General features: G+C 43.0%; 1 protein-coding gene across 3 annotated transcripts in view; it reads left to right on the top strand.

Moving 5' to 3' along the window:
• Nucleotides 1-22: 22 nt before the first annotated feature.
• Nucleotides 23-20,773, top strand: part of atm (ATM serine/threonine kinase) — a 25,458-nt gene continuing 4,707 nt past the window's right edge. The window contains exons 1-55 of one of the 3 annotated variants that reach the window (XM_086035410.1): nt 23-144; nt 423-537; nt 643-761; nt 1,399-1,544; nt 1,671-1,835; nt 1,947-2,112; nt 2,625-2,863; nt 3,507-3,676; nt 3,790-3,962; nt 4,042-4,413; nt 5,099-5,278; nt 5,372-5,473; nt 5,575-5,797; nt 5,872-6,003; nt 6,089-6,214; nt 6,297-6,386; nt 6,478-6,655; nt 6,808-7,001; nt 7,079-7,158; nt 7,734-7,889; nt 7,980-8,055; nt 8,219-8,361; nt 8,461-8,572; nt 8,654-8,824; nt 9,369-9,544; nt 9,617-9,860; nt 10,142-10,257; nt 10,709-10,835; nt 10,938-11,161; nt 11,289-11,463; nt 11,679-11,837; nt 11,985-12,117; nt 12,211-12,306; nt 12,389-12,551; nt 12,626-12,767; nt 13,262-13,438; nt 13,541-13,718; nt 13,790-13,895; nt 14,050-14,208; nt 14,319-14,427; nt 14,596-14,684; nt 14,780-14,882; nt 15,293-15,441; nt 15,516-15,620; nt 15,691-15,810; nt 15,908-16,142; nt 17,289-17,459; nt 18,227-18,346; nt 18,474-18,691; nt 19,108-19,315; nt 19,431-19,556; nt 19,654-19,794; nt 19,921-20,059; nt 20,192-20,274; nt 20,613-20,753. In XM_086035410.1, coding sequence (XP_085891536.1) covers nt 466-537; nt 643-761; nt 1,399-1,544; nt 1,671-1,835; nt 1,947-2,112; nt 2,625-2,863; nt 3,507-3,676; nt 3,790-3,962; nt 4,042-4,413; nt 5,099-5,278; nt 5,372-5,473; nt 5,575-5,797; nt 5,872-6,003; nt 6,089-6,214; nt 6,297-6,386; nt 6,478-6,655; nt 6,808-7,001; nt 7,079-7,158; nt 7,734-7,889; nt 7,980-8,055; nt 8,219-8,361; nt 8,461-8,572; nt 8,654-8,824; nt 9,369-9,544; nt 9,617-9,860; nt 10,142-10,257; nt 10,709-10,835; nt 10,938-11,161; nt 11,289-11,463; nt 11,679-11,837; nt 11,985-12,117; nt 12,211-12,306; nt 12,389-12,551; nt 12,626-12,767; nt 13,262-13,438; nt 13,541-13,718; nt 13,790-13,895; nt 14,050-14,208; nt 14,319-14,427; nt 14,596-14,684; nt 14,780-14,882; nt 15,293-15,441; nt 15,516-15,620; nt 15,691-15,810; nt 15,908-16,142; nt 17,289-17,459; nt 18,227-18,346; nt 18,474-18,691; nt 19,108-19,315; nt 19,431-19,556; nt 19,654-19,794; nt 19,921-20,059; nt 20,192-20,274; nt 20,613-20,753 — 8,217 coding nt within the window. In that variant the 5' untranslated portion in view covers nt 23-144; nt 423-465. Of the gene's footprint in view, nt 145-422; nt 538-642; nt 762-1,398; nt 1,545-1,670; nt 1,836-1,946; nt 2,113-2,624; nt 2,864-3,506; nt 3,677-3,789; nt 3,963-4,041; nt 4,414-5,098; nt 5,279-5,371; nt 5,474-5,574; nt 5,798-5,871; nt 6,004-6,088; nt 6,215-6,296; nt 6,387-6,477; nt 6,656-6,807; nt 7,002-7,078; nt 7,159-7,733; nt 7,890-7,979; nt 8,056-8,218; nt 8,362-8,460; nt 8,573-8,653; nt 8,825-9,368; nt 9,545-9,616; nt 9,861-10,141; nt 10,258-10,708; nt 10,836-10,937; nt 11,162-11,288; nt 11,464-11,678; nt 11,838-11,984; nt 12,118-12,210; nt 12,307-12,379; nt 12,552-12,625; nt 12,768-13,261; nt 13,439-13,540; nt 13,719-13,789; nt 13,896-14,049; nt 14,209-14,318; nt 14,428-14,595; nt 14,685-14,779; nt 14,883-15,292; nt 15,442-15,515; nt 15,621-15,690; nt 15,811-15,907; nt 16,143-17,288; nt 17,460-18,226; nt 18,347-18,473; nt 18,692-19,107; nt 19,316-19,430; nt 19,557-19,653; nt 19,795-19,920; nt 20,060-20,191; nt 20,275-20,612; nt 20,754-20,773 lie in introns of all 3 variants that reach the window. The other 2 variants (XM_086035409.1, XM_086035408.1) reach the window with 2 other exon arrangements.

Genomic DNA, 20,773 nt, shown 5'->3' with positions numbered 1-20,773 from the left:
GGCGGGAATTTCCTGTTACGTTTTTACGCATGTCAAGATGGAAAAGTTGTATGGAGCGCAGCAGGCTCTCCTGGACCACCTCAACTAACAAATGCATCATACTGTGTGACTGGTCGTTGGAAAGTGTCACTGTAGCGACGAAAGGTGAACTGAGAGCATGGCTTAGCAATTTTATGACTCGAGTTAATTTAGTTTTGTGTTCTTCATGCTACTCGGTTTAAGGACTAGGCCCAATATGAAGTTATTACTGTTTCTATTATAGCTAATCAAACTAATCAATATGTGCCGTAGTAATTGTCTGCAGTGACAATAGACTTATTGTCTAATTCAAGTTAGAGCCAACATTTACGAATGCATTAACTGGTATGCATCTAGAAATGATTTTGGACTAATAACACAATCTAAACATCCTGTCGTTTCAGGTGGACTCAACTGTTGAGTGTTTTTTTTTCAACTTGAGTCGCGATGAGTCTGGCTCTTTCTGATCTCTTGGTGTGCTGCAGGGGACTGGAAAATGACAAGGTTACAGAGAGGAAGGTACTGTAGTCACACCAGCAAATGTTCATCCAGTATGTTCCCACAGGTGCATTTCCAGGTCCACCTGACCCGTTGTTTGCTTCTGTTCACGCTTTATGCCTTCAGAAAGAAGCTGAACGCTTCAGACAGCTCATACGATCTCCAGAGATTGTGCAAGAACTTGATCGTACCTCGGGGCCTAAAACCAAAGGCTCCAAACAACTTACATGGGATGCTGTTTTCAGGTAATCTGTTACTCCATTTTGTGCTTGAGAACTACAGTGCCTATTGTGTAAGTAATTCAATATCCCCCTGCTATTTCCGGAGAAATGATCCCTGCCACCGAGTGACATCCCCACCCAGCCACCAAAAAAGATTTATAATAGCCTGTAGATGGCAGGAAAGCGCACTTTTGTCTAAATGAAGTTCCTATTCTCACTTCAACATAGTTGTTTGGCCCTAAAATCCCACACGATAGTGGCAAAGTTAAACTTTTGTCTATTTGAAGCTCCTCCTCTCACCTTCAACATAGTTCATTGCAAGATGGAACCAAAACAATAACTTTTATTGGTTCGGCCCTTAGCACAAAAACAGCAAATACTGTAGATGTTTTTTTCAGGAAATAATGGAGGATAGGTTCCTCCCGAAAAGACGCGAATGCCAAACTGTAATGAGGGATCACTGTACATGTTTCCGAGTGACTTCCTTGTGCATTCTACAATCTACATAAAAAACACTCTTTAATATGTTTTCTGACTTGTTTGTGAATGTCATTTTGAACTATAAATTGTAGCTGTGTTGATGGAATTTGCCCAAACTACTTGCATTATGTTAATCTGCCAGTATTGTTGCACATGTTTTTTTTAATTTGTGCTGTGGAAGATTTCTGCAGCGATACCTCCAACGGGAGACCGAAGCCATAAAATCGAGTAAATCCAACGTCACGACCACAACGCTGGCCATCCGCCAGAAGAAGATGGCTGAAATGAGCAGTTTGATCAAGTTTTTCGTATGCTACGCAAACAAACGTAAGGACCCCGTGTTTGCAAATGGCAGCAGGTTTCCTTTTTCTTATCGCAGAGCTTAGTATGGGTATGCTACATTTCTGTTCCTTGTGTGGCTGGTATTGCAGTGTCATTTCTCTCTCCATTCAGGTGGGCCTCGGCTAAAGTGCAGTGAGCTGCTTAAGCATGTGATTGAGGTTCTTCAAAATTCATACAGCTGTTCAGCTTATGGCAAAGACTACAGCAGCCTGCTCCTAAAGGAAATCCTGTCCGTTCGCAAGTACTGGTGTGACATCACTCCACAGCAGTGGCACAGTCAGTAGAAAAATGAATGAGAATTTAACACGTTTCATTTAGGTTTTTTAAAATGTATCAACAGGGCTCGATTCATGGTAGCGATCAATGGATGTTTGATGTTTGCCCAAGGTCTTTTGGATGTGTACAGCGGCTTGTTCATCTCCTCATCCAAATCCATTAACCGTGTTCTTGTAAGTCGGGTCATCAACACGGTGGTGCGGGGCTGTTGCGTGCAGACGGATGGATCCAACAAAACCCTGTTTAGCTTTTTCTCCAAGGCATTGCTCAATGCAAGGTGAGTAACTTCAACCCAAACGTATTTTTCAAGAATACAGCATGTTTTATGCAAGCCCACTAGTTGAAACAAGGCATTCATCAGAATGAAAATGAAAAATATTGCGTTTGCGGAATAAGAGTTAATCCACTTGTTTTTAGCCATCTCTGGGGGCGGCCATTTTGTCATTTCTGTCGACTGCAAATGACATTACAACTGCTCAGGGCTCAGGTAACGACCAATCACGGCTGACCTGTTTTCTGAAGCTGAGCCGTGATTGGTCAATACCTTAGCCCTGAGGAGTTGTGATGTCATTTTCAGTCGACAGAAATGACAAAATGGCCGCCCCTTGAGATGGCTAAAAACGCGTGGATTTTGCTGCTTAACTTCCTATTCCACCTTTTCTTCCATTTGGGGAAAAAATAAACAACATGGGGTATCTGTCAACACCTTTTCATGTCTGAGTGGCTCTCGGCAATGGTCAACTATGAGGAAATTTGGTACAGTTCCTGTATATAACTCTTTGCTTTCAGACATGAGAAACACTTGGCTGTTTTGGAGCATGTCATCTCAGCGCTTAACACCTTCTTGAAAGCTGTGGCAATGAACTGTCGGATGAAGGTGTGTCGACTCGGGGAGGAACTACTACCATCTATACTGTATGTCTGGACCAACATGAGGCCCAGTGCTGCTCTCAAAGAGGAAATTGTGGAGTTCTTCACCCTGCAGATCTGCATCCATCATCCCAAAGGAGCAAAGACCCAGGACACAGGTCTGATTTAGTGCTTTATGATTAGATTTTTAGCGTTGATATGTGCATGTTGTCACCAGAAAACGGTCTAAACGGTTCCCTTAGTTGATAGTATTTGGTAGGGCTCCTCAATTATGAAAAAAATATTGATAACGATTATTTTGGTAATAATTGAAATCACGATTATTCAAACGATCATTTATTTTTGGTACAAAACAAGAAAATGTTTAAATATAAAAAAAATAGAAAGACAAATGCATTTCTTTGAAACACTATAATTATGTAAGTTCCAAACAACATTTTTACAAAATAAAAGGTGCAAAATTGCGAATGTATAAATTCTAGTATGATTACCTTGTGTGTAAACAAACAGTGCATTGGATACAAATGCATATTGATCATCATTTTTTACGATTATGCCAATTTTGTAATCATGGAGTGTAATTATTTGTAATTTAATTTTGATTAATTGCACAGCCCTAGTATTTGGAATGGTTTCATTTTGTATTTGAAATTGGTTGTATCTTGTGGTTCATAATAGAAAATATTCACAACAAAATATACATCTCTCCCTTTTCCTTTACAATTCTATCTTTTTTGTGTCTTTATTTTGGGTGTAAGTACAGTAGAGGAATTGTAAATGTAAAATTATTTTACTTTTTAGGTGCTCATGCGGAGGACTGGGCCAGGTGGCGGGATTTGCTATACAGCCTCTACGAAGCATTAGTGAGAGAAATCAGTCATATTGGCAGCAGAGGGAAGTATGTCACTGGCATGAGACACATCGCCGTCAAAGACAACATCATCAAGCTCACAGCTGATATTTGTCACCAGGTAACAAAGATGGCGTCAACTATAGGATGAATTTAATTGAGCTTTACACGTGGGTAAGTCGTGTCAAGTCAATTTACCACGTTTATTCTTTTTGTGCTCGCTGCATTTTGTAGCTTTTCAGTGTTGACTCTCAGATCTCCGAGGCAACGCAGGCCTCCAACAGATCCTCCCTGACGGCTGATTCCCTCTGTGGGACGCCAAGCAAGCGGCGACGAATTGACCTCAGTTGGGAGGTTCTTTTGGACCGCCTGCAACCTCAGTGTAGCGACTTTGATATCATCCCCTGGTATGAAAAGTACAGCACACATTTGACCGCATAAAAGATTTATTGAGGGGGAAAAAAAGCTTTCATTTTTAACTCTCAGGCTGCAGGTCACTGAAGCACTCATATCGAAGCACCCATCTATGGTGCCCAGTCAAGCGATCGTCCGGCTGTTATCAGGGTTGCACCAGCTCTTAGCCGAGCACCGGAGAGGAGAAAGGGGGCCGTACGTGCTGCGCTGTTTACGAGAGGTCGCCCGATGTCAAGCCCGTTTCCCAGAAAGGATCAGAGTTTACAAGCCAGAGCTGGACAAACTATGGAGTCGGGTGTGGCCTCTGTCACTGCGGGGTGTGAGCTCACCCCAGTTAGAAGCTCTCAGCCTTGACCTACTGGTCTCCATTGTCCACGGTGGACTGGTCAATATGGATAGAGAGTTCTGGAAGCTCTTCTCAGGATCAGCATGTAAACCGTCCCAGTGAGTCACAGCTCATTTTCATGCTGAAACTTTATGCATCTTTCCATTTCCTATACCGCTATTATGGATGTCACGAGATTCAAATGGCGCGATACGGTAATATCACGATATGGACCTCACGATACGATAGTTATCACGACATTGTGGCGAGGTTGGCAATGTATAAAAAAGATCAGGATATTGTAAAAAAAAAACAAAAAAAAAACATCTCAATATTCTTCAGAGGGTGCTGGAACTCCACAAATGAAAAACCACTTGGGCTTTTAAACAGACTTGCTGCTATTAATATCGTGACATGACGATGACGATATATCGTGGCAATTTTAATATTGCGATATCACAATACTGCCGATATTGTGACATCCCAAACTGCTATCTTTTTTTTTTTTTTTTCGCTTTGACTTGCGAGCTCAAACTTAAGTTATGAGCGCTGCTTTAATATGTGTACTTATATATAGATAATATAACTGAACTCAGATTTTATATAACAGTCACGAGGCATTGAGGTTTTATGAATCCCACTTGAGTTCTAGACAGAACACGCCCTCGTGCGTCATGATTGGCTGTTGTATCTAGGCTCGACTTAACTCGCTGTCACGCAATACTAATCTCAATCAGTCAGACACTTTGCTGCCCCTTAAGGTGTTTCTTTTGAGTAGGTCTTTGACTGTGTGTTTCTCTGTAGGAGCGCTGTGATTTGTCTGGCCCAAGCTCTTCTGACGTGTCCAGTCCCTAAAGACCATCTGGGAGTCCCAGATGGATCAGGGTCACCTAACCTGAAGGAAACCCTCATAGGTTGGTTGTTGATGACAGATCAGAGCGATGAGATGGAGGACAGCTCCAGACCTCATCCCATCATTTGCAGGTTGCAGTTTTTTTTTTTCCTGTAGTCTTATTTCCTTCCTCGTTTTTATGGTTCAGTCCTCTTAAGTTTTTATTCTATTTTGGTCTTTTACAGCGATTTTCCTCACAATCTAATAGCAAACATCCTGGTCTCCTTGACCTTGAAAGACACCCGTGCTGGCCTGAATTTTCTTCTCGGTTCTGAGGGAGTAGAGAGGTGAGAAGAAACGTCCTCTTGCACAACAAGAGCAGGAAAAAACATGTCGGAAAATTCAGCTTTTATCGAAGCATTCCAATTTCGATGTTTCTTTCTTTTAGTGCTTTTTCATCACCCTGCATTAATGAGGATTTGGATGAGATTGAGAGATTGTTCTTGCAGTTCAGCTTTAACACGCAGTTGGCACAAAGCAGAGCATCTGACAAAAAGTTCAAGGTGACGTCAACAGATGGGCACTTCACGGCCATCTCCGGTCTCAGAGAGAAGTTGGAGCAGTCTCTTCTTTGTGTCGCCGACAACCTTCTTAACTGCTACTTTCCTGACGTGAGTTTTGAAACTGTGCTTGCTCATGTTTGTGGTCCATCATGGTCCAACTTACACTGATTGACCTTCCGCAGAGTCAGTCCACGCCTCCAGAGTGTCTGCTGCGCTGTTTTAGCCTGCTGACGAGTGTTCAAGCAGGTTACATTTCCACTGGCTGTCTGACTGAGGATGAGGCAGGGCGCTCCCAGCTATTCACCAAAGCTAAGGTGACAATTTAAATAGTTTCAGGTTTAAGTGGTCATAAATTCCTCCAGCTTTTTGGTCCATAATTAAAGTATGCCTTGTTTGAAGACCCTGGCGCAGGAGTTAAGTGGATTTGTTTCGAGCGTGAAAGTGAAGATGAGTGAAGAATTAACAATGACCACACTGAGGTCTGTCATGAGGTTGTGCACTATTTCCGCCGCAACAAAAAACAAGGTGATTTTTTTTTTTTTTTTAAATTGTTGACTGTTTTACTATTCAATCTTACTAATTATTTTTTTCATCTTCTTTTCAATAGGAAAATGTTTGCACGTTATCCTCTCGTCTTTTCATAATGACTCTCCCGGCTAGTCTTGTCAGCGAGCTGGCAGAAATACACAAAATGATGGTAAAGGAAAACCTCCTTTTTATGTAAAGTGCTCAGCATAGTTTTTGGTATAAGACAGACGTTCATTTAATGAGGATCCCCATATCTTCAGCTAAGCAGTGTTTCTCCAAGGGCTACGGTTGTGGATGAAGATGAACCTACGGACAATGACTGGGAAATGACCAGAACTCAGCATGGAGACGACGATCCTCTATTTGACGATGAGGAGTCCCACAGTGGGACGCAGAGACCCAGGGGAGGAGATAGCAATGAAATGTCAAGTGGACCAGGTAAGAGGGAATCTCTTAGCACCACAGTTACGTATGTTAATTGGAGAAAAAAAAAAGTTTAATTCCACACAGCAGCATTAGCCTTATTTTTCATATCACGACTAAATGAGTTTAAACGCTCACACCGATATTTAACGGTGTCCCTTCCGTAGGTGCAAAAAGCCTGTTAGCCGACGAGCATTTGGTCCAGCAGGATCTTGCTCTCCTCGGAATCTTGGAGTTCTTGTGTAAGTGCGGTTCAGTCCAGCCCGTCCATGGCCAACTTTTTAAACCCCAGGAGGTACGACACAGGCTCTTGCTGCTGGTGGAGCAGATTGACCCTAGCAAAGCCCTGCATGTCAACATGGTAGGTTGTGGACATTCCACCTTAAATGTTTGTGAGCACAAGCACTCAAAGAAAAAAAGTTTCACTTCTCCTTGTAGTATCTTGTCCTGTTAAAGAAGCTTCCTGCTGAGGATTCCCTCACTCCGGAGGAGTTTGATGCTCTGCTCCGTCCTCTGGCGTAGGGAAATGTTTTTGCCTTTACGTTATCTGTTGTTCTTAAATTGGAAGTCCACCCAAAAATTGTCTTGACAATAATATGTTCACTGCGCCGCCACTAGTCTAAACACAGCATTCTAATTCATATTGCATTCGTAGAATAATAGTTAAGTAGCAAAATCCACCCGTTTTTAGCCATCTCAGGGGACGGCCATTTTGTCTCTTTTGTTGACTGAAAATGACATCACAACTGCTCAGTGCTCAGGTAATGACCAATCACGACTCACCTGTTTTCTGAAGCTGAGCCATGATTGGTTGTTACCTGAGCCCCGAGCAACTGTGATGTCATTTTAAGTCAACAGCAAGTGACAAAATGGCCGTCCCCTGAGATGGCTGAAAACGGGTGGATTTTGCTACTTAACTATTATTCTACGAATGCACTATGAATTAAAATGCTGTGTTTAGACTAGTGGCGGCGCAGTGAACATTTTATTGCAAAGACAATTTTTGGGTTGACTTCTTTAAAGTTAGCAAAACTGAAAGCTAATGCCATGATTTAGCTTCTCCTTTCACGAATGCACTTTGCTCTCTTCACAGGGACCTGTGTTCTCTGTATCGTCAGGATCAGGAGATTTGTGTTGCGCTTCTTTTGGCTTTATTGCCCTCCATCAGGAGCTTGGGGAGAACCCACTACATGCAACTGGAGATGAAGCATGTGCAGGGCTCCCTGCTGCAAGTAGTGTCAGGCTTCTGGTCTGTAGCATTGTGAATTTTGGATGCATGGGAGGTGTCTCTGTGTGTGTGTGTGAAACACACAAAGTTTATGCCGGTGTTCTGTTTTAGTTACCTGAGCCAAACGGGGAAATGCACGGCTACTGTCCGAGCTGCCTTAGTGCGATGTCTGGTTGCGTTACTAGAGGTAAGGCTTCTATGGTAGTTTTGCTAAAGATTACGATCTTTACAAGTCAGTGCTAGATGATATACTGCAAGACATTTCATTCATCCTATCTGTCAAATATTGCTACCACTGAGGTTCCTTAATATGTTAAGATTAAATTTTATCCCCGTGTACACTATGCCAGGCCGACCCATGTTGCAGGTGGGCCATATTGAGTATCAGGGAATCCGAAAGAGAGGAAGACCGTCCGGTGTCGGTCATCCTTCCATCTCTCCTAGCAGATTCCCATCACCAAGTCCGCATGCTTGTGTCAATGTCATTGGAAAGGTACGGTAAAGCGGTAAACCTCGCTCGCTCACTTTGTAGTGCCTCATTATATTGCAATCGAGATATCCACTCATTTACATTGGGGTGCTTTCCATCTAGGTTGTTTCTGGACATGAGACCAGAACAAAGAGACATCAGAAATATGTTGTCGCACCAACAAGCAGCTTTTGAGAACATTTACTTGAAAGCTCAAGAGGGCATGAGACCTATGGTATGATAACTTCATTGTTCCCGTCAGCCCTCTTTTTATGTGTTTTATTCGACAATAATTTGTTGATTCCGTCCAATTCAGAAAAGCAGCTCAACTGACGACGAGCAGGATGAGATTTTCAACCGTAAGGCCACCTTGCTGAAGAGTTTGTCAGTTGTGTTGTGTTGTAGTCCAGTCTGTGAGAAGCAGACCCTGTTTGCCCTCTTCCAGTCTTACAAGGAAAATAATATAGAGGAGCACCTCATTAAAAAGGTAAAATACCAAAAGGTTTTTGTTTATCATTTTAATAAGCAATTATTTTATTATATAGACGGACGGACAGATAAATCTTTATCATCCAATGACGTAAATTTAAGGATGAAAATAATTAACGGTTAAGGGTTGTTGTTTTTTCAACGTAAGCATTAAGATAGCTTGAGTTAATTTTTACAACTGTAATCCAATTAACTGTATTCGAAGAGCTGTACAATATCAATGAGTGAATTATAGACATATTGTACCTGTAGTTTGCAGTGGTGTCAGACTGAGTGTTATGTCTTGGTTACCTTTGTGGCCCTTTTAGAGGGACAAAGTATTAGAAAAAAAAAAAAAAAAGTTAGTGTGATTCATGCCACTGCAACCGCGATAATAAAGATTCTTGAATGTATACCCCTTTGGCATAGGAGAACATTTTATTTACAATTCTTGTATATCATTACAATATGCTGGTATAATTTAGGCAGTGGCCACGGAGTGTACAATACATCGACAATGTACAAAAAGGCTTTGCTTTACAACAATATTGCGTTTGTCACAGATGTTGTGTAGTGTATCCAGAGCACTCGGCTACAACAAGATGAAAACATTTGTCAGCTCTCACCTGTACTACTTGGTTGCCGAGTGGCTCTCCCAGAAGCAGTCGGACGACAGCTACACGCTTGAATCTTTCCCTTTCACTCTACTTGACCATGGCACGCTCAAAGATTTCTATAGGTTAGAAAATCAAAACTTGAACATGCCTCGCAACATGGAGCATTTGCTTAACATACTTTTGCCCGCTTGCAGCTCCTCCTACCAGGTGCTCATCCCGCACCTTGTCTTCCTGGATGACTTTGAGCAAGTGAAGTCCATTGGCCGGTATCTTGAGAGGGACTGGAGAGAGCTTCTGGCTGACTGTTTCCCAAAGATCATGGTCAACATCCTACCATACTTTGCGCTGTCTGGCCAGGAGACACAGGCGGCACAACAGAGGGAGAAGGCCCACCGTGTGTACGACCTGCTCAAAGATGCTAAGTGTTTGGGCAAACAGGTAAAGTTGAATTTAAATCGAAAGCTTACATTTGACTTCTTGTGCCATTGAGTTTTAACCACATTGTCACACGATATTTTGGTTGGTTTACTATATAACAGACAAATGTGATTTTAGGCCGTTTCATTACCTGACATGTTTCGGCGTGTACTTCCGCCTTCGTCAGATCACATTGTGATACATTCAGCTTCAACTGTGCTTTCTCATGCAGGGAGAAATGATGATGAATGAATGTCATACTTTACTAAACTACACTTGATATTTGCCTTCATTTGCCATAGCAAATTGACAGCCTGATCCACAGTAACCTACCAGAGATAGTTGTCGAACTGCTAATGACGCTCTATGAACGGGGTGCCGCTGAAGAGGACAGAGGAGACTTGAAACGATTTGTAGGGTAAGGGTGTCAATTTTTTTTGTGTTTTTTTTCTTTTGTAATTATTCCCCACTTTTATTTCATGTCCTCCAAAGTGGAATACTATATCCTTTGGATTTCAACCAACATTTGGGGAAAAATGTACATAAAAACTCTGGGGTCAAACCATCAAGGGAAAGCAATACACAACATATGTTCCCTGGCTGCTTAGTGTATTGGAGCTAAAGAGAGATATGGAGTTACGGGGCTCCAGCTCACCGACGACCCGAACGAGGACCATCGGTATAGAAAATGGATCGATAACTTTGGGTGAAACAATTTGCAGGGGTTGGCCATTTGGTTAAACTTGCAGGTTCCACTATACTTGATTATTCAGTTCCTAAGTTGTTCATTTTATCATCATATCGTGTTCTTTTCATAAAAAAAAAAAAAAAAAAGTTCTAAAAAGGGCCAATGTAAAACCTCTTCTTAGGGATTTGGACCCTGTCCCAAACCCACCGTACTTCAGCTCTCAGGTCATCAAAGCAACACTGGACTATTTGAGCAAATGCCACAGCGCAAATCACAAGTCCCTGGTGGCCATTCTGTCAAAAACTCCGGTAAGATGTTCTCATCTGATTGGAAGACTACTTACTGTATTTTGTTCATTATACTTTGGAAGTACTTTGATAAGCTGTCCCTTGTGTTCTAATCTTCCTCAGATATCCATTCAGAGGATTCTGCTGGCAGTGTGTGAAAAAGCAGCTGTGACAACAAACAGTTATGAACGTCATCGCATCTTCCTGATGTATCACCTCTTTGTCAACCTGCTGCTCAGGGAGGTGAAAGACGGTCTTGGAGGAGCCTGGGCCTTTGTCCTCAGGGACATCATCTATACACTCATTCACCATATCAACAGCTGGCTGGTGCATGCGGACACACACAGGTCAATTGATAGTATTCCACAGTATGTTGTACATACAGTCATCTTCCACATTTGTGTATCTTGTCTAGGACAAGAGCCCCAAAAGATGGCTTGATTTGGATTGTTTTTATTTTTTGTTTGCTCACAGACCGGGCCAGTGTGATGAGGTCTCCGACCGAAGCTTGTCCCTGTGCTGTGACCTCTTGACTGCCGTGTGTCAGGCTGCTCTGCAGTTCTGTGATGATGCTCTTGACTGCCACCTAAAGGTCATTGTTGGTACTCTCACCGCACAGGTGACCAGCCAGCCAGCTATCTCAAAGCAGGTAAAGTTTTTTATATTAAAAGACCTCACACACTGAGCTGAATGCTTACCGCCAAAAAATCAGTTTTTACATTTTTGAATCAATTTCCCAAAGGTGCTTTAAAATATTTGAATATTCAAGTAAATGAAAGATGAATGCGCGGAAGAATTCTTTGACCATTTACATTCTTTTGAAGCAACCTCACCATTATTTGTGTCTCTTTTTTGGCCCTCTAGGTGCTCAGTCTATTGCAATTTCTTGTGATAAAAAATCAACACAAACTGAAGGAAGCCATTTGCAAGTTGGAACCGTTTCCTGACCTGCCTGAATTCCAAGAGCTGCGCTCTGTCCAGAACAATCTCAAATACAATTCTGGGACCTTCACACTGAGACAGGTAAACTATTTTCTTTAATTCTCTGTTGTCACAACAACACTGTGATTATTCTGGATTTGTCTGCCGGAATGTCTGGACATAGTTTGAGTAAATCTGCCTCTGTACTGTAGTATTGTGTTTAACTGTCACATCCTCTTTTATGTACAGGAGATATCACACTTCCTGTCTGTGACTCCCTGTGACTCATTACCACTAACCAGACTTGAGGGAATCAGGCAACTTTCCCAAAAACTGCATGACAAGAAGGATGAGATAAGAGAGCTGCTCAAAGAGTGCCATGGTGGTTACACTGGTTGCATTTAGTGCTAATACGTATTATGTCCTATGTTGATTAGACATGACCTCGAATACATTCTGTGTGTGCCCACCTTAGCTGAGCCCACCAACAGCATCTTAGTGAAGCTGGTTCTGAACCTGCTCCAGCTCTGTAAGATGGCAACCAACCACCCTAGTGGAGCTGACATTCTAGGTATGCTAGTTCAAGCGTCTGGAAACAGCAAGCCAGTGTGATTTTTAGATTCAAACTGCAACATGTCCTCCAGAGGCTGCAGGAAGTAGTCTGGGAGAGCTGGGGCCGGTAGATCTCTCCACCATCGTCTTGCTCCACGGCAGACATCCCCTTTATGAAAAGGCTGCGAGCATCTTCCCGTCCACTGACTCTCAGTGTGTTTACATCATGCTTAACTGCATTAACGACTCCCTCACTCACCAGTGGTAAGGAATATCTTTCATCCCCGTAAATGTGTTGAAGGGGGATGTTTTATGACTCTACTGTGATTTGGCGGCAGTATTGACGTGAGGCAGGCAGCAACTCAGTCTGTGAAGGGCATCCTTGCCACTCAGTCTGGAATCGGCTTTTGGGAGCAGCACAAACAAAGTAGAGACCCAATGTTGGCTTATCTAAATCCATTTAGAAAAGCCAACAAGAAGGTGAGTTTATGTCAAATGAAAACACAGGTAGAATGTGCTGGACGTTTGGACAAGGTGGGATCGTTGCATTACATTAGAAGACATTTTGAATCATGAAAATACTATTGACTGTCGTCCTTAGAATCATCGTCATGTTTATGACAAAACACACAAGAGGAGAGGATAATACTTTTTTTTCAACAAAAATGACGTAACTCTCTCACATGTACAGCCGGCTTAAATGTTTTTGATGTGACTTCCGTATTTTTATATACAGCATAGTATTTTTATAGTACAGTATATACGGCAAATCATTGAGCATTCCTTTTCCATTTGCTGAAATATAATAAACTTGCAAACTACTGAACACAAAATTTGAGTCACAACCATGACAGTATATTTTGTAACTCTCACAACAACGCTTTTAATTTGATTAGCTGTCACTTAATGTGCATCTTGTTTCAAACAGAACCACGTTGTAGGTATGTGTTAGCACTGACTGTTCTCATCGTCAGGCGGCTCCTTTGAGTTCCGAGGAAAGTTTGCTGGCCAGGGAGAATCTGGAGAACCAAGACTTTTGGATCCCGCAGATGGGCGGCCACGCAGTCTGGCTGAAGTCTCTGTGCACTGCCCTGCTGGATAGCGGAGGAGTCAAGTGTGAGGCTCTCCTACTGTCCCGACCTCTTTGTCTGGTAAGCAGCCTGAGAAGCAAACTTCAACTTCTCCTAATACTTTTTGACCGGAAAAGGGCCTTCATTGCGTCGTTGATCGATGTGCTGCTTCTCTGCCTATAGGTGAACTTGGAGTGTTGCCAGAGGTTGTTGCCGCTCATCATTCATTCCATCCTCCGGGATGACACTCAGGGCTCCTGGAGAGAGTTGCTCTCTTCCCATATCCGGGACTTCTTTAGTTTTTGTTCCAGAAACGCTCAGGCCGCGAGCCGCTCCACCACACCACTTAACTCGGACTCCGGTATGACTTGACAGCAGATGACGGTTATTTCTAAAAGTTCTTTTGACATTAGCATCAATTATTCCTTGCAGGGATTGACACCGCCGGCCAAGGCTTGTACGACAAGGCGTCTCTGCGTACCATGCTGACAGTTATTGACTATCTGAGACACCAGCAGAGACCGCGGAGGTTTGATAGGTTTGCATTCATATTGTAAAGTAAAACTCTTTGTGTTTTTGTAATACTGATTCAAAGGAGATACATGGTGCGTTTTTTTTTTTTGGTATGCGGTGCTTGAAAGCTATGTTAGTCTGCAGACGCTTATTCCATGACATGCATATCCGTCTTTTAGCAAGTCTTGTGGCACAGTGTGTGATTCCAACTTCTGGCTGGACCTGAACTACCTTGAGGTGGCCAAATCTGCTCAGTCATGCTCCGCTCACTTCACGGCCTTGCTCTACACCGAGATATATGTGGATAAGATTAAATCTAACTTGGAGGACAGTCGCAGGTATGTAAATGAATTGTAATGATCAATTTTAAGAAAGAGTTACTGCATTGAATGTTTCCACATTTATTTATTTTTTTGGTCTTGTTTATGCATCTCGATTAAATGAGCAGAACCAAAGGCAAAGCGACACGCAAGATCAACTTTGAAGAGAACAGCCAAAATGTCACCATCTCCACCTTGACTGAAAAAAGTATGGAGGACTCCAATATCAGCTTGCAGGTCAGCCATGTGTCAGATATGACACTTTTCAATGAACGTGATTTCGATTTCTATTCGCCACATGGGTTTTGCGAATTGCAAAACGATTGATCACATTAGAAGCACTGAATTAGATTTTTTGGCATTAGAGTGAGGCTATATTTAGCATCATGTAACACATAATCATAGGAACTGCTGATTGATGTCTACCGAAGCATCGGAGAGCCTGACAGTCTTTATGGCTGTGGAGGAGACACGATGACCAGTCCACTAACAAGGTAATAAACAATCTTGTAATCAGGCGTCCTTTCCAATGTCACATGTTCTCTGCAACCGATCAGACTCACTGAAGTCCGTCGAACCAATTATGCAGGATTCGAACATATGAGCATGAAGCTATGTGGGGGAAGGCTCTGACCTCATATGACCTTCACTCCACCCTGCCTGATGTCACTCGACAAGTGGGAATCGTGGAGGCAAGTTAAACATACCGGTCCGCGGTATGTTAATGCAATTTGCACTCTTAGTCTCATGGGTCTGAATTTGCACAGTGACTTACAAAAAAAAATATGGATTAACTCTTATTCCACAAATGCAATATTAATCAGAATGCCTTGTTTCAACTAGTGGGCTTGCATAGAACATATTCTTGAAAAATATATGTTTGGGTTGACTTCCCCTTTAAGTCTATATGTAAAATTATTTTGGTCATTGTTTTTCAAAATGTTCTTATGCATAATTGATTACCCAAAATTAACTGTATATAGTTCAACCAATTTAAAGCGGAAGTCAACCCAAACATATTTTTTTCCAGAATATGTTCTATGCAGGCCCACTAGTTGAAACGAGGCATTCTGATAAATTCACATACGTGTAACCCGTACAGGGCTTGCAGAACTTTGGTCTGAGCAGCATCCTCACCACCTACATGAGGGGTCTGCAGAGTGAAGGGGTGGAGTGGGGAGCTGAGCTGAGGGAGCTCCGTTTCCAGGCTGCCTGGAGAAACACTCAGTGGGACTGCGATCTTCCCGAGAGGTGCGGGGAGGGAGAAGGGTACCGTTGCGCGTTACGAAGTGCAGGGGTAACTTGGTTTTCTTCATGAATGTCAGGAGTGACAAACACAAGCCGGGCTTCCATGAGTCTGTGTTCTGTGCCTTGCAAGCATTGAGGGACAAGGAGTTCTCCATGTTTGATGATACTCTCAAATGGGCGAGGTGAGTTGCCTTTTTAGACGCGAACATAATATCAGATGGTCAAAGAATTTGCCTCTTTTTTTCCCCTCAGGGGTAGAGAGGTAGAGGAGCTGTGTAGAGGCAGTCTGGAGGCAGTGTCCTCACTGTACCCAGCCCTGAGGAACCTGCAGAGCATCAGGGAGCTGGAGAGCATCAAACCTCTGTTCGCAAGGTAGTGGTCGAATATCAGTGCCAGTGTTGAGAATGTTAAAAAAGCTACTCTAATCTTTTTTTTTTTTTTTTTTTTTTTCCCCCTCATTGTTTATCAGATCGTTCTCAGAGCTGGCCGTAAAGAATGTGTGCAACCAGTGGCGGCAGCACTCCCAGCTGCTCGCCAACAGTGAGTTTGCTTTGGTGGAGCCCATCTTAGCCATTCGGTCTGTGTTCTGCAACACCCTGATGGCCCGGACGGTGGACACCGACACAACTCAATATCTCAGCTCAGTGCTTACTGACCACTTACTGGAACTGTGCCAGCTGGCTCGTAAAGCGGGGAACACACAGGTAGGACTCACATGAACATTTATTGTTAGTTAACCTTCAAGCCACCAAGCTGTGCATTACACTGCCGTATGTGATAAATCCTCATCTGGTTTGTTCATCCTTAGGCAAGTTAGTTGCATATTTGTATCGAGTGACTGTACAGTATAACCATGGTTGACCTTCAGCCATTAATCATCTTTTCTTATAACCAGACAGCGTTGGGAATATTTGCCCATTCATTCATTACATTCAGTGGCAAAAGCATTATGCTCCACGTACCCTACCAAGCAAATTTCCGGAAACCTTTAGAGGTATTCTCATTGTTCCACTACCCCAAATCTCCACTACCCAAAATCTATGACCACAGGCAAGAATGTTTCGCATCATCTGAGTGAATATCCCAACTTACAATGTCACATTTGCAGTGTGGAGCATAAACCACCTCATTTATTGAGTTGCCCTCATATTCAATAAACTACCTGCAAATATTCAGTAGAGCACTACATTTAGTAACATGGCTAAAATATAGGAAACAAAAATGTATTATTCATTGCTATTTGTAACAAAAACACTGACGTGTCCCGCTGTTTTAAGTAAGTACAATATTTGAAATTTGAAGTGGACATAGTATGCATTTTTTGTTGCACCTGCTCAACCCTTAACCCATTAAGGGCGGGAGCGCATAAGCGCGTTTCTACCACTAAAGCCGGTAGCGCTGTAGCGTGTTTCTCCCTTTAAAGCCGGTGATATAGAGTGCTTCACTTGCATCTTCGATTGAAACAGTAAAGATTAATAAACTCGTGCCCGTGTGAAAGCCACATGTCTAAGCTTTCAAATTCTTTTGGAGTTATGTTTCTATCTGCCACAGGGGCTGAGATATGAATTCTTTTGTAGGTGGCGAAAATATCAGCTTTTCAAGGGTGACCCCAAAGACGACCGTAGGTTTTAGAGAGACGTCTCACGAGGGGCTTCAGTCTTTTAATGGGTTAAGGAACATTTCCAAAGCATTCAACCCCCCCCCCCCCCCCCCACAAATTGCATACCAAACTGTGCTGCTTGGCGTCAACAGCGCTTGATTTGTGAGGTGATCGTGCTTTCGCAATGAGTTACGACTGTAGGCGACTGCAGCCCTCCTATTGTTGTCAACATGGCGACTCCTGTGTCCAGCTGGCCGAGCGAGCAGTGTTTCAGATGAAGCAGCATGGAGTCGAAGGACCTCGACCATCATCACCCGTATCACGGTGGCAGCTGGAGGAAGCTCAGGTGTTTTGGGTAAAGGGAGAAAAGGGTCTGGCTCTAGGCCTCCTGAGGCAGATGATACAGAAGCTTGAGGAAAAGGTAAGACAACTCAAAACACTTGTTCACATCTAAAAAATGTTGATTGCTGTAATAAGAGATACTTAAGACACCTTAACCCATTAAGGACATTAGTGCATAACCGCGTTTCCACCACGAGAGCCGGGAGCGCTGTTGTCTTACGCCTTTTTCTTTTTTAAATCCAATTCTCGTTCCCTTAACCAATGAAATGCATCAGAATATACACGTGATGGTGTCGTAAGCCCGCGGAGGATGTTGCAGAGTGTTTTCGAGTCGTAATGGCGGACGCCGTCGGTCACGGGAGCGCTGAAATAAGCAACGGCAGTGATAGAGACGACGCGCTTGTGGATTTAGAACCAGTCGAACGTGATATATTGTTAAGATATATGTTTGTAGACAATGACGATATCGACGTCTTTGGAACAGAATAGAGGATGGTAATTTTTTTGTATGAAAAGTGCTATAAATTTGATTCGATTTAATTACCACTCTTCTTGTGCTTCTCCTGCACTGGCACTTTATTTTTACATCTTCGATTGAAACAGTAAATAATAATAAACTCGGGCCTGTGTGAAAGCCATATGTCTATGCTGTCAAATTCTTTTAGAATGATGTTTATCTGCTGCAGGGGCTGAGATATCAATTATTTTGTAGGTGTTCTGGGAGAACCTCATCTATAGTCGTCAATAAGTTTTGGGGAGATGTTGAGCCGGGGCGCTTTAGTCCTTAATGAGTTAACTTGCTCTTGATCACAATAATAAGTCTGACCGTAGTTTTCTTCTCAACAGTTTGACTTTAATCCTGCTCTGGCACCGGTCTACACTGAGTGCCTCAGGATCTGTGGTAACTGGCTGGCTGAAACATGCCAGGAAAGCCCTGGAGTCATTTTGGAGAAGTACTTGGAGCGGGTGAGATCTTGCCTGCACTTTTACCCACTTATCTGCACTCATGATGCAAAAGAAAACCCAAAATATCTGTATTTTGTTATTGATAACCAGAGCTGTAAATGTCTCTTTTTTTTTAATATTCTCGTAGGCTGTCGAGGTTATTGAGGATGAGTCTGGAGTGCAGGACGCCCGGCTTCAGAATGAGCGAATTGAGGCCTTCCTGTCGCTGGCTCGTTTTTCAGACGCCCAGTACCAAAGCATTGATAAATACATGACTTCATCTGAGTTTGAGAATAAGCAGGCCTTGCTGGAGAAGGCTAAAGAAGAAGTGGATCTAATGAAAGAGCGTAACGTGATAAAAAACAGGTTTGCGCGACTACTCGCATTGTCATTGCGTTTTATTTTATGCTCTACTGAGCCCCGCTGACGATACTTGGGGCGGGAGAACCAGTTATTGATGCCACCAAAACGGGGCCCTGGAATCGTAACGGATTTTAATTGATATCATGTCAAACTCATCCTACAAAATTACCTCTAAAAATAAATGGCTTACAGATGATTTGAAAGTGCACCGTTCGTATATATGAACATGCTTGGGAAGACTCTCAGTTACTCCACTAACAACCCAGGCTATACTTGGCTCCTCCCCAATTTACAAAGTTTATGTCTCGGTCAAGATGTATCACTTCACCACGCGTATTTGGACGGATCATTGTACACATTTTCTATTTAGACACATTTTGAAATGGGTAAGAATGCACTTGTGTTTTCTCTCCGTCCAGGTACACAGTAAAGGTTGAAAGAGAACTGGAGCTGGATGAGAGGGCCCTTTCCAACCTGCGGGCAGACAGACAGCGCTTCATGTGTAAGGCAGTCGAGAACTACATACAGTGTCTGGAACAAGGTGAGGAGCACGACACCTGGGTGTTCCGCTTGGCGTCCCTCTGGCTGGAAAATGCTGACGTTAAAGCAGTCAATGACATGATGAAGGTTTGTCAGTCACGTCTGAATTTCAATGTTCGGGTTAGTGGTGTTTGCCTCGTAGGCCCCGGTGCACTTCTCTCTCGGGATAATCCGGACTCATCGTCATTCTTTCACGTTGTAGAAAGGAGTGAAGAAGATCCCCTCCTACAAGTTTCTACCGCTCATGTATCAGCTGGCTGCCCGTATGGGAACCAAGATGGCGTCTGGCATAGGAGAGGACGTGGGCTTCCATGACGTCCTGAGTGATGTGAGACATTACTCTTTTTGCGGCAGATGATCCGTACGATTCTGTTCTTGGCGGAGAGGAACATGCATGACCTTACACTTACTTTGTCTCCTCATAGTTGATCTTCCGCTCCTGTCTTGAGCACCCTCATCACACACTCTTCATCATCTTTGCCCTGGTCAACGCCAACAAGGACGAACAGTTTTGCACTAGTCGGCTGAAGAAGCGCGCTCCTCAGCAGTCATCGCCATTTGACCTGGTAGGGTGAGATCTCAATGAAGGAAGAAAACCTAATGGATTTGATTGCTCCCACCCATTTGTAGTGTGCTGTCTTTTCAGATTCGGTCAAACAAATACGGTACTTAAAGTATATTTTGCCTTGCAGGAGCGTTCGGACGTGGCCCAGAAGATCATCGGTGCCGTGAGGAAAAAGCGAGGAGAGATGATCCGGGACATCGAGCGACTATGTGACGCTTATATCACACTTGCTTATCTGGATGCCAGCAGGCACAAGACGGAGAAGAGTGAGTAAAACGGTTACGCATCCAGTACATGTACTGTAGTGATTTCCCACTAATAATTCAGGTAGACAAGAGTATACTTTTGTAATGTTTGGTAACGGTGCACTCATTTCGGTTCTGTGACATTGATTACAGAGGCAATTCCCGTTCCTGCGGATCAGCCAATTCATCAAATCAAAGACCTGGATGAAGTTGCGATTCCCACTGTTGAGCTGAAGGTGCTCAACGGCCATTGAACACGTACTGTTTGGGAGACCGATATGTTTGGTATTTTAAATTTGTTTTTTTTAACTCATTCACTGCCGGATCTTTTCAGACCCTCTTTTACCCCAACGTTTGAAAAAATATATAAATAAGTTCCTGGAATTGAATGGCTGGACTGTGAAAAGACAAATAAATATGTCGATGGCAGTGAATGAGTTAATAGGAAATAATGGGAATAGAATTAATTGTTTTGATAGTAGTTCTTTTCAATCAAACTTTTCAGAAAACGTAAAATATGTATATATAAACATATAAGTCAATAAACAAATGGTTTGTTTATCTGCTTTAATAGGTTGATCCTTCGGGTCGCTATGATGACGTGGTGACCGTCCATTCCTTCCTGCCTCATTATCACCTGGCCGGAGGAGTCAACCTGCCCAAGATTATCGACTGTGTCGGCTCTGATGGCAAGAGAAGAAGGCAACTGGTCAAGGTGGGTGGATGTTTATTTGC

Source organism: Filicampus tigris, chromosome 7, assembly GCF_054856515.1.
Source record: "Filicampus tigris isolate MCC_2025a chromosome 7, RoL_Ftig_1.0, whole genome shotgun sequence".
Taxonomy (NCBI): domain Eukaryota; kingdom Metazoa; phylum Chordata; class Actinopteri; order Syngnathiformes; family Syngnathidae; genus Filicampus; species Filicampus tigris.
This window is presented reverse-complemented; position numbering and strand designations above follow the sequence as displayed.